The sequence below is a fragment of the Thunnus maccoyii genome, chromosome 20 (genome assembly GCF_910596095.1).
Source record: "Thunnus maccoyii chromosome 20, fThuMac1.1, whole genome shotgun sequence".
Classification (NCBI taxonomy): Eukaryota; Metazoa; Chordata; class Actinopteri; order Scombriformes; family Scombridae; genus Thunnus; species Thunnus maccoyii.
In genome coordinates, this window is record NC_056552.1 from 7,697,622 (window position 1) to 7,709,966 (window position 12,345).

Here is a 12,345-nt window from a genome sequence, read left to right on the forward strand (position 1 = left end):
CTCTGCCGCTACGAGAGGAGGACCAGAAATCTGCAGCTCACAGAATGAAGAGATCAAAATGATGCTGCCTGTAAAAAGGGATTAAACGTAAGCAATCTGTCGTCAGCTGCGGTAAATCCGCGGCTCATTACTGTTCTACTTTTCTGTGCAAATATTATTATTATTATTTTTTCACTGCTAATGCAATTATCCATGAGGGTTAGGTTTGCATTGTTGTAACTGCAAGCGAGCTAATGACAGATGCATCGTGCTCACTTTCTCCGTTGCATTGGACGAGAATTGCAGCGGATGCAAGCAGGCCTATAATACGATCTGTTGTTTTTGTTTCTCCCCATCTGCCGGTCTAGTCTGGGCGCCACCTCGCTAGAATCGGCTGCTGGTGGATAATACAGATTTGCCAGCGGGAGTTGAGAAAGGAGACATGCCGTCGCTGAGCATCCGTTGCGACGCTTGACTGACCATGATGAAGACCGAATCCACATCCAAGAGCACCGGCTCTGGCTCCACGCTCAGGAGCCCATCCCCGCACAGAAACGCGTACGAGGCGGGGATGCAGGCCCTGAAACCCGTCAAAGACAATTCTGCAAACGGGGACATGCAGGAGGGCCCCCGAGGGCGCAGGTACGGCTCCAACGTGCATCGTATTAAAAACATGTTTCAGCAGATGCAGACCACATCCCCAGCCGATGCAGAGGGAGAGGAAGGCGCCAGGAACAACGACAAAACGGTGCGCCTCTCTCTCCCCAGAGCCGGGAGCCTGAACGAGAACGTGGACCACAGCGCGCTGCTGAAGCTCGGATCCACCGTGTCCGAGCGCGTCAGCAAGTTCGACACCAAACCGGAGAACGGGCACCAGCGGGCCTCATCACCCAGCTACTCCAAGCTGCAGGAGACCCGCCGCATCTTCGAGCAGCAGCAGGAGAGACAGCAGCAGGAGAAGCTGGCCACCACCAGAGTCCTGCTGAAGACAGACAAGGCCTCAGGCTTTCAGGATGGCAGGTTGGATGTGGTGGCTCGTTTCAATGGCAGCACAGAGTCCCTTGACAGCCTGGACACCAGTGAGGCAGTGTCCCCAACAGTCAGCCAGCTCAGTGCTGTGTTTGAACGGGCAGCCGAGCTCCGGAACAACCTCCACCGCCTCTCTTCTACACCACCGCTCCCCTCCAGGGGGGGTCAGCACCAAGGTGGGTGTGTTGAACTCAAAAATAATCACAAAGAGGGTCAGTGCCTTTGCAGCAGGCAACCAGGAGGAAGAACTAGGCAATCTGAAGGACCAAGAGGGGCCTCCAAGGGGCCCCAGGGGGAGGGTGTCTCCCCCTTCTGAAAGCGTTAATGGGGGCCAAAGTGCTTCATATAGTGAATTTTCCAGTACTGTAGGGGAGCCAAACGAGCAGAGAGAAAAGACTGTTTCAGATGCAGGTGTTGAGGCCAAAGCTGAGGTCACATTTGAGGAACACTCTGGCGCCAAGCAGCCCAGCAGCAAAACACTGCAAGGTGATATCCACATCTCTGCGGAGAATGGACAAACTGCTGCTGAGAAGCAAAGCTCAAAGGGCGGCGAGATGAGGGACGGGGAGAGGGATGCAGAAGAAGAGGACGACAGGACGCTCAGAGACGACCAGTCGGGCCGCGACTCTGTGGATATCAGTACCTACAGCGCGGTCGGGGAGGACTTTGGAGGAAGCCAGGTGGATGAAGAGGAAGATGAGGGCGATGACCGCTACGAGCCCGAGTCCAGCTGTGTGGAGATTTCTGGGCTGCCTGCTGAAGAGGACCCGCCCCCTTCGAGGAAGATCCGCTTCAGCATGGAGCCCATCAAGGTGAGGAAATATGCACTGGAAAAAAAAAAACCCACATAGAATTAATATAAACAAGATATGCAAACATGAAGATGTTATCATTCAGACAAGACCCACAGTCTAATTAGGCGGTGCAGATTTGTGAATTGTAATTTTGCCCCTATTGTGGTGTGTGTTTTGAATTTTCTTCCATTCTGTGTGTCGAGAGGATGGTTGAACTTGACCTTAAAGCTTATCTGCTGCGGTACAGTGATAGCCAGCACCACTGTCAGCTGTTTTAATGAACTCACTCAGCTTTTACCGGTGTCAGAATGATGCTGACATTTTGATTTTACCCTGTTTCAACATGGGGCTTTGCACATTACTAACACCCTCCCTCCACAGTAGCCAGTTGCTAACGGATGGCCCTGCATTCCAACTGTGCAGCTGACATGGGCCCCAAAAGAGCCACTATGTAGATACTTATCTGAAATGCAGTGGAAGCTGCCTCTGTAAATAATTGCTGGTGGAAGAGGAACAGAAAGGGCCAGGATAATTAGACCTGTTTTTTTTTTTAGAGATGTGGATACTCTGCTGTGACCAATGAAAGGTCAGCGTACAGTGTAGGGGGAGCTGAGTGTTTTTGTGTGTTTGAGTATAGAGGAAGTGAGTAAAAAGACTGTGATCTCCTCTTGGGCCAGTCCGATGTGTGTGTGTGAGAGAGAGAGAGAGAGAGAGAGAGAGGAGATATGAGGAGGAGGAGGTAGTGTTGATTCTTAGTGTCTGGGGGTGGTGTAATGATCCGAAGAAGAGCATCAGATCCTCTCCAGCTCAGTCTCGCTGCTCTGCTCTGCCTTTAGGTCTGTCTCCGCCAGCTGAAGTGGGCCCTGACATTGTGCATCACACACATTCCCTCACGCAGAAAGCCATTTCAGTGACTAAGGGCTCCTGTCCTGTATTGTGACCAGTCAAGTCGAAAGTTGCTTGTGCTCTCTCCCCATCATTGCACATTGTCCAGTTGTGCATATTCAATAGAGCCTGAGCCTGAGAGTTTTTTAAAAAAAACCAAACAGATAATGACAAATAGGCTGATTTCTCCTTTTTTCAACAACATAAAGAAAATACTCAAATTTGGCTATAAAAGAGTATCAACTGACGCAAAATGATTTAGAGCTGAACAGGGAATTTCAAAGGAATAGTTTGATGCTTTGAGAAAATACACATATTTGCTTTCTTGCTGAAAGTTAGACGAGATTGATGCCACTCTCATGTCTTTATGGTAAATAGGAAGCTACAGCCAGAAGTTGGTTAGCTTAGCTTAGCACAAAGACTGGAAACAGGAGGAAACAGCTAGCCTGGCTCCATCTAAAGGAAAACTAAATCAGAAAACCAGCTCCTCTAAAGCTATTTCAAAAGATGTCAAACTATTCCTTTAATATCTAACTAGCCTATCTAAGATGATGGTATGTATGTGTGTTTAAATGTGGATCCTGAAAACATATTTTATCAGCTCTCTTAGTGAGAGTGACGTCCTACATTTAAACATTATTTTCTGCCAGTGTTCGAACTGTTTCGGTCATTTCACATCAGAGGTTTCTGCGTTTCTCTCTGCTCGTATGGTTTGAAGAGACTGAGGCTCACTTGTTAAAAATGTGATGTCACGTAATTCTTTGCACAAATCGGGATTAAGCAACATTCAAATCAGAATCTGATGACAGCTGATGGGTTGTCAGTCTGGGTCGTCACTGTCAGTCAAATCCGATCAGTCCACATCTATAGTCTCCTGATGAAGCAGCTTACCAGAGTTTGAGTGTGAAATTCTTAATAATCTTTAAACTTTGATTACTGTTTATTTATGTTGCTCTGCGTCATAGAGAAGCAAAAAAATCTACAATCTAACATTTGTGACTAAACAACCAAACTGAATTTTATTATTTATCATTAAGTTACAATTTAATCACATTTTTGATACTTTAACAGCTGATTGTAATTGAAGTGGTTTAATTCTGATGGCTGCACTGAAATATGTGGTGTCACATTTTTGCAGCAGAGCCCCATCCACCTCAAACTAGAGAGAAACCCACAGGCAAAATAAATACAGTATAGCTAAGGTGAAACCAACTGTGTTCTAACTTCGGCATATGATAGTGTGTTTATGAGGGTCCCCGTCGCTCATATGCACTATTTTTGTGATTGGCAGTTGATGGTGGAAAAAGACGCAAACAGTGAGGGTTACGAAATATTCATAGCTTTGCAAATGTTTCTATGAGGAAGGAAGTGCATTCAACACGCGCCAAGGATGGACACCATGAGTTTTGTTGAGAAACGATGAAAGTACATGAAAACTCCTCAGGGTACCGTTAAATCTTAAATAATATCTGTAAATAAAAACAAATAAATGTTTTCAAGCTTGAATGAAGAAACATAAGAGTGAGAAATGCAGCCTTTAAAGCGTTTATGTACAGTAATTTCTATGAGCGTGTGTGCCAATTATATGCAAATACTCTTATATCTGTGATAAGCCAATACTAGGCTTTAATATCCACCCAATGTTTGGATCATACAGACTGTGTCCGCCATGCTGAAAATCCCATCAATCCCATATAAATCATGTCTGAGCTCAGTATGCCATTGTAATGCAGGAAGAAAAAGGAAGAAAAAAAAAAAACAAAACAGACTTCTATCACATTATTTTATCCTCAGGAGATCAAAGATGGCTACCCGGAGGAAGCATTATGTATGGTGTGATAAAGAAGTCGTAACTCATAGGCTTTGATGAAAAGCAAAATTTGGTTGTGACCCTGCAGCCATCATCGGAGAATAACCTCCTACTGAGTCCTTTCACACTGTATCAGTGTGGCCTTTGTTATGGAGATTGATGCAGGGGTGGATGAGAGTAAAGAGGAGGGGGGGGGGGGTAGTGAGGTCAAATGGGAGGGGCATTATTATGCAGCTCAAATGTCATGCGACTGTATAACTGCCAGCTCTTAAGTCACAGTGTCAGTTGGTTTCTCTCCCAAACAGGAAGTGCCCATTTTTAGTGCATATTTCCCCTCTGTGCAACAATTCAGCTTTTGGCCACAATTAAGTCTTGTTGTGGTGATGGCGGTTGGACGTCTGGGCGCATGTCTTTCTTTGTCCCCCGATTTTACACCGAACACTTCTCACTGTCTGTCTGTCTAGCTGTCTCCGTCCTCCTCGAACTGGCAAAAATAGCATTTCTGCTTCGGGTAGAGTTCACACTAGACCCTTTGTTTGCTCCTCCTGACACTTTTTCTCTCGCTCCTTCTTTTTTTCCCTTTCGCTCTTTGTCACCAGTCTCCTACTGTTAGTAAAAATAGCAGCATTGTTATCGTCACAGACTTGCCTTGCTTTTCAGGGCCACCTCCTCGCCGAACACAGGAAGCGGCCTCTCATGTCTTAATTATTCGTTGAGCTTGTTTGTTTTGGCTTCACGTTATATCAGTTCAGTATCAGTATACTACTGTGTTTCATGATGTAGTCATGCCATGATTTTTAATTATTTATCCTTTTGTTAGAGGAGAGCTTTTTTTTTAAAAAAAGCGTAAGATAATCTCCATTTGATTTGTGCTGTGTTCCCCCCAAACTAGAAATAATCAGATTTATTTTTCATGCACCAGAATCACCTTGCTCACTCATCACCTTGCCTACTCTAATACTTTTTACCCCCCCCCATCACCACCGTCACACACACACACACACACACTTTCTTGTGGGTTTCTGCTACCTACGCAACTCTGAACAGCAGTCCTGCCAGCCTGCTCAAAGAACACCTATGATTTTCTTTCACACTGTGTCATTAACACAAACAATGACTGTTCTCATACAGTAATAATCTGAAGGTGTTGAATTTTGACAAAAACAGACAGAGGAATATCATTTTTTTTTAAGGTTACTGTCACAAACTGCAACATAGAGAACATTAATGGCCAAAATGCAACCATCGGTTTGTGTTATAGCTCGGGTCAGCCATCGAGGAAGTACCCAGGGAGAGGTAATGCATCACCATATGTCAAGGTATCCTCAAACTGTCTATTACTTAGACTCAGCGGTCCTGCAGTATTTCATACAGTGCATTACTCACAGTGAGGAGGGGTGGGAGACCAGACAGATTATCAGCAAGGTCACACTGCCCCACTTCTCAGTCCTGCAGTGGTGGTGGTGGGTTGCACGCATTTGCATGATGTGCCTGCAGTTACAGTTACTGCAACAGGCCGTGTTATGAAATGTCTCGGTCATGATGTCTGAGAGCGGTTTTGTCTCGTCTGCCATAATCATGTCAGGCTTGGGAAAAAAAACAAAACAATAGACGCTGGTTACAGTGATCTGTGAGGCTGCACCTGTATGGAGCGGTGAAGGTTTCCATCTTCAGTTTTACAGCTTGTCTAGTTGTGATAATACTGCATGGATCCCCAGGGATGAGAAATTAAAGGATAAGGATGATGCTATTCTGTATTTTTCTTATTGTCAATACCAAGACTAAAACCAGCAATGTGTTAGTCCGGCTCTCAAGACTATCCTGTGTGTGGCGCTACAAGCCTCAAGCTGATTTGTTCCAACTTAAGACTCAAATCCTTTAAAAACAGGTTACAAATACATACTTTCATCTTTAATAAAAAACAGTTAATAATTTCCTTTAACAGCTGGGCCATGTAGATTTAAACAAACATTACTCAAATTTGAGTAAACATGCATTTGTCGGGACTACTTTCAGATGCAAAACTATACAAATAATTAACTTCAGTCGCCATTCATGGCAATGAGGGAAGATGTCACCCAGTGCAACAGTGTTGTTAATAGTTTTGGGACTTTTGGTTTTGGTATTTTCATGGGATTTGTTTACAGTAACAAAAATATAGAATATACTTACAAAAAAAGCCAGAGAGGAAGGTATAGATATAATAACTATACAAAATAACTAAAAAACTATATATATTGTAATAACCTCGACCTGTATATACGTCAACGTGCTTATATGCAAAGCAATTTAACATGTATATACATATAAAAAAATTAAATACATAGAAAATGTATAAAATGCCTCCTCCTATTCACAAGGTAGGATTGTGAATTGGAGGAGTCATAGTAAATATAGTAAATTATAAAATACAATGACTACAATGTAAAAAAGATAATATGAATAACAATATATATCAAGTTTACAGTGATATACAATAAACATATAAAACATCATATAGTTATATAGTTGCTGTATCATTCCACATATTATAGCGTTATTCAGTCCTCTGTGGCTGACCTTATTATGCTGCCGTGTCTCTCCCCAGGGTCAGTGCTAAGCCTAAACATGACTGCTGACCAAAGACTGGCCTGCCAAAATAGACAGGCTCTGGTGCCATGCAACCGTTACTATGACAAACCCATCATATCCATTTTATTGGCTGGGGTAGAGTGGTCCAACGTGATGGCAGCCAGGGCCACATCCTTATTTTCTGCCTGCGTGTTGCACATCTGGGATCTGGATTAACCCCCAATTTTAGGAGGATTTAGAAGCAATTACCTGCCACTTCGGCTCTGGACATTTGTAACCTGTGGTGGTTGGGAAAGTAATTAATGGTGGTGTTTTTGAGCTGTTGAAGAGGAAAAGTGCAATCATTATGGCTTCTTTGGGTCTACGAATGTGTTATGACAGTGTGATTAAGCATCACCCATACATTCTGGCTCTAACAGGCTATATCATGTAATAGTGGATTATAATTGCAGTGAGACTCCCTAAGATTGTAGGAGCAGCCATTTATTTATGCATGTTAATCACTTTAATTCACTTCAGAATTCACAATCAAGGTAAAAACAAGGCAGCAACCTCCAGGGCTGCAAAATGAAGCCAACGCCGAAGTGCCAAAAACTGCAGTTCCTCAAATGGCAACTTGAAGCTGGCTCCAAAAGCGAGTCAATCCCCATAGACCCCCATGTTAGAATGCCTAACTTTACAGCAGAAATAATATAATAATGTTTATAGCCTGGTAGAAAAAATGGTTTTGGTCTCTATAGCTAATTTCCCTGTTCATGACAACTGTACAGGGGGTGAATTTTTATATAACTCACCTGTTTAAATTTTATGAAGGCTTAAAGTTATGCATAATTAAGGGTGTGGCTGCTTTGAGTGACAGATGGGTGCTGTCACAAACATTGGTTATGTAACGTAACTATGGCGTAACCCCAGATTCACAGAGTATTGGTGTAGCTGTAGCGAGCCGTAGCCGTCGCTATTTCAGTGTGTTTTCAGTTCATGAAAGTTAATAATAAGATTTTGGTCGCCTAAAAAGTCTTGTTCAGCGTTTGGTTGTACTAAAAGACCCTCTAGGGAGTCAGATGCTCAGTTTTTTCCAGTAAGTACATTTTGTTTTAATGGTTTTAAACCTGTTTTTCACTAGCATGAATTATCATTAGCATTATCACAGTTAACCATAGACTGTAAATGCACCGTGCTAACTAAGTTAGCAGCTGGCAGCTAGCAGCTAGCATTAGGGTCAGCTCCACCCTCTTGTCCAAATATGGTCACTTTTGGCTCCAAAAATTCAAGATGGCGACTGTAAAAATGCAAACTTGAGTCTTCAAAACGGGAGTCTGTCACTACTGGATTTCAGTCAGCCGTGGTTTTGAGTCTGGCAATGCTATCTTGGACACATAGGTATGGCAACACCACTTGGACAAATCACTTGTTGTCACTACAGGATTTGAGTCTGTCAACTGTGGATTTTACATGTATTTTTCACAGAATAAGAGTTATTACATAAAAGGTTTGGTTCATATTCAAATTCTTTGGCAAAATGCAAAACTGTACTCATTAAGTAATGTGCTTGAATATCTTTGTTTGAGCTCCCCCCCATATATTGATATAAAAAATAAAACAAATAAAAAAAAAAACATGCGCACACACACAGTGTGATGTGATCTTTTGAAATGTAATGGAGATGGTTACTGAGTTAATTACTCTGTTCCTACATGAACCAAACATTTTTATATAATAACTCATATTCTGTGAAAAATGTGCATAAAATCCACGGTTGACACTCTGATCGTGTAGTGACAGACTCAAATCCTGTAGTGACAACGTGTGGTTTGTCCAAGGGGTGTTGCCATACCTGGCTGTCCAAGATGGCGGATCCGCACGTGCACGCACGAATCAAATCCACGGTTGACTCAAATCCTGTAGTGGCAGAGTCCAGCGGGTGATGTCATGGTTACTACTATTAATTATTAACAGTCTATGGGTAAAAACAGAGAATAGCAGTGCAGCTGGAAGAAGCTGACGTGCCAGAAAAATGTTGGAACAACAGCAAGAATTATGTGAATAATGAAAACGATGGAAAGTTGGGTGCTACAGAATGTGGAGAGACAGAGTGGAAACTGTTGTGAAAAAACCAGTGGCACCACCCCCACACACATCCTATTGGCTGGATCCAAAATTAGATCTGTTTTTGGAGAGTCAAGAGGGAAAGAAACACAGCAGTTGACATGCTGCTGTGGGCTGTGGGGGGTGGGGGTGGGTGTATTGACTCCCTAGTTAAAACCACCACAGCTTTAGTCCATCACATCCTAGCTAGGGGGCCATCAAGATGGAACCACACTGTAGGAGAACAGAAGCCTTGAGACCAGCTCTATCATTTAGCCATCTCTCTGTCACGACAACTGCATTGTAAAATGGTAGTTGTCACTTACTGGCTTTTTTAAATACCTTTTACAGTCCCAAGTGGGTGCTCTTTATAGACACAAACACAATCTGTTAGCTGGTGAGTGGCTCTAGCTAGCTGCCCACAGAGCTTTTGTAGGACATCCCAGGCAGCTAGTAGCAGAGGGAGGGAGGAAGGGAGTTTCCTGGCCATCTGTTAGCTCCTCTGACCTACTATCTGCCACAACTGGAACAGCGTCCTTCTCCAGCCCTGCCCACCCCCACCGCCCTGCCTTTAATCCCAATGTTTGTCTTCCAAAGATAGCCACCTCACTGTTCAAGGAGTTCATCTACTACTCTGCATACTTAGGTCAGGTTGGGGTGAGAGGTTGCATCATGCGGGATCCCATTAGTGTGTCTGCCCTGCGTGGAATTATCTCACAGAAGAAGGGAGAAAATCTTCTTTGGAAAGTGAAAGTGTTAATTCTACTGTATGTCATACATGATTGTAGCCTGGTCTGCATCACGGCACCGCTCCCGAAACTTGCCCCAGGGCTGCGGGTCACGACACACATCCGACCACGGCTGTGTTTTTCCAGTGCCACGTTAAACGCTGCTGAACCTCGTTTTGATTGTCTTCAGTGTTGTGGGCGTAAAAATGAGGGCACCACAAGCTACCAGCTGTGGCCTCTTGATCTTTAAACTCAAGGAGTGGAGCGGCGCCACGTGAGAGCGTCACACTGGGCATGCAGGCTTGTGATGCACTGTTGTTGTTTTATGCTCTGTTACTTATGATACAAACAGTGTATTTTGTGTGTCTGTAATCCACATTCTGCTAATCCCTCTAAATACAAAGGTAACCTAAATCAAAAGCCATTAGACTTCAGTGCTGATGTCAACTGAAACTGCAGTTTGAATAATGGTTATTTTCATTCATTAATCTTTTGATTACTTTTTCAATGAATCATTTAGTCTATTAAAATATCAAAAAATATGGTAAATATGGTATCATAATTTACTAGAGCCTGCATTAAAGTTCTCAAATTGCTCACCAACGGTTGAAAACCCTAAAGATATTCAATTTACTGTTATATGAAACAGAAAAGGTGCAACAGTTACTCACATTTGAGGGGCTAGAGTGTAAATGTAACTGCTTGGCAATTTTGCCTGATAAATTACTTAATAATTGACTGATATCAACATTGTTGTCAGTTATACGAATAGTTAATAGTAACATTTTGGCAAATATGCTTATTACCACTCTCAAATCCTTGCAGCTGGTTAGTTTAGCTTAGCTTAGCATAAAGACCAGAAATAGGGGGGAGCAGCTAGCACTGGCTCTCTCTGGAGGTAGCAACATCCACCCACCAGCAACTTTATAGCTCACTAATTAATAAATTACATCTTGTTTGTTTAATCTATATAAAAAACTAAGTGTAAAAACGTCACATGGTGGTTTTATGGGTGGTTATATATGCCCAGACTATTTCTTGGGCAGGCACAGTGACCGGAAGTGTGACAGGAAGTTATTGTGTGAATTATTAGTGAGCTTTAGCGGTAGGAAGATTTTGTTACCTTTGGACAGAGCCATATTTTCCAAAGTGTCAAAATAAGTACTTAAATTTTATGTCTGTGAATTGGTTAATCATTTCAGCACCAAATATTAAAGTCACATGATTTTCAGTAAATTCCTTATCAGAATCAGAAACTGGTTTATTGCCAAGTAGGTTTGCACATACAAGGAATTTGCCTTGATGTTGATAATATTCATTGTAAAGAAATTCACTTATAAAAATGGCATCATTAACAGAATAGTTTGACCCGAGCTAAACTCGAAAGCAGCATGTAATTTTTACGCTAGAGTTTGAGGAAAAAAAAATCCGACCACATCATCACTTGTGTGAACAGACAGTGATTTGGCTCACGGCCATAGCATTGTAAACCCTATTCCTATGGGTGAGGAAGGCTTAAAAGTAGGCGCAGAGGCTTGTACAGTGTTCAATGATGCATGAAAATACAATAATACTGAATAAATCTCAGAGAGGAGGGGCTGGTTACATTTCAAAGGCACTGTCAAAACTGACAAGCTCTTTACTGTGGGGTTGCCAGGGAGACGGGGCCTATATGACTGCAGGGTAGCACTGAAGCTACGAGATGCTACTTTGTAACGCAGATGGACGCGCCAAACGTCCGAGAAAGAGTGCGAGAGATGCACGGAATAAAGTAAAGAAAGACTCAAGAAAAAAGGTGTTAAAATGTTGCAGCAGTGAGAGGAAAAAAAAGGGATTATTAAGTAAGTATAGAAGTACAGAAATTCAATCAAATAAATCAAAGAATGTGTAAGAGGAGAGTGTCCAGCGCTGAATTAGTGTGGCTACTTGAGCATGCAAGGTGGTGCATGCATAATCATCTTGGAAGACTGAAAGTGAGGCTTTTAAAGACTCCGCTTACTCTCTCTCCCTCTGTGTGTGTGTGTGTTTGAGTGTGTGTGTGTGTGTGTGTGTGTGTGTGTGTGTGAGGCTTGTGAGCAGCAGCTGCAGAAGGCCTCCATTAGCATGCTGGAGGTGGTTATGTAAACTGTCATGCTGTTAGACCAGAGTGAATGTGGGAAGTCGGGCCCTGAAACAGAGGCCTCTGTCTTCATGAGAGCAACTTTAGTGGTTCTGATTAATTCTCCCCAGTGTGTTTGATACAAATTACCGCTGTGAAACGATACAGATCGAGGAAATGCTGCGGCTGTCTCATTTGAAACGGTCAATAAATTTGAATTGCATTATGTCTGCATTACAGTGCTGGTCAGTAATGATCAAACCATGTATCCGGCTTGTCTGTCTCAGCTGTTTACATCGCCAACGCTCTGAGAGTTTGCAAACATATTTGATAGAAATTTGAAGTCAGTTCAGAAACTTCTTCACT

The 12,345-nt window shown here is 42.9% G+C and overlaps 1 protein-coding gene across 1 annotated transcript in view; it reads left to right on the forward strand.

The window, feature by feature from the left end:
* Nucleotides 1–12,345, forward strand: part of LOC121887291 (neurabin-2-like) — a 24,441-nt gene continuing 12,096 nt past the window's right edge. The window contains 3 exon segments of the mRNA XM_042398016.1: nucleotides 1–87; nucleotides 348–1,170; nucleotides 1,172–1,820. Of these exon segments, the coding sequence (XP_042253950.1) occupies nucleotides 461–1,170; nucleotides 1,172–1,820 (1,359 nt within the window). The 5' untranslated portion in view covers nucleotides 1–87; nucleotides 348–460.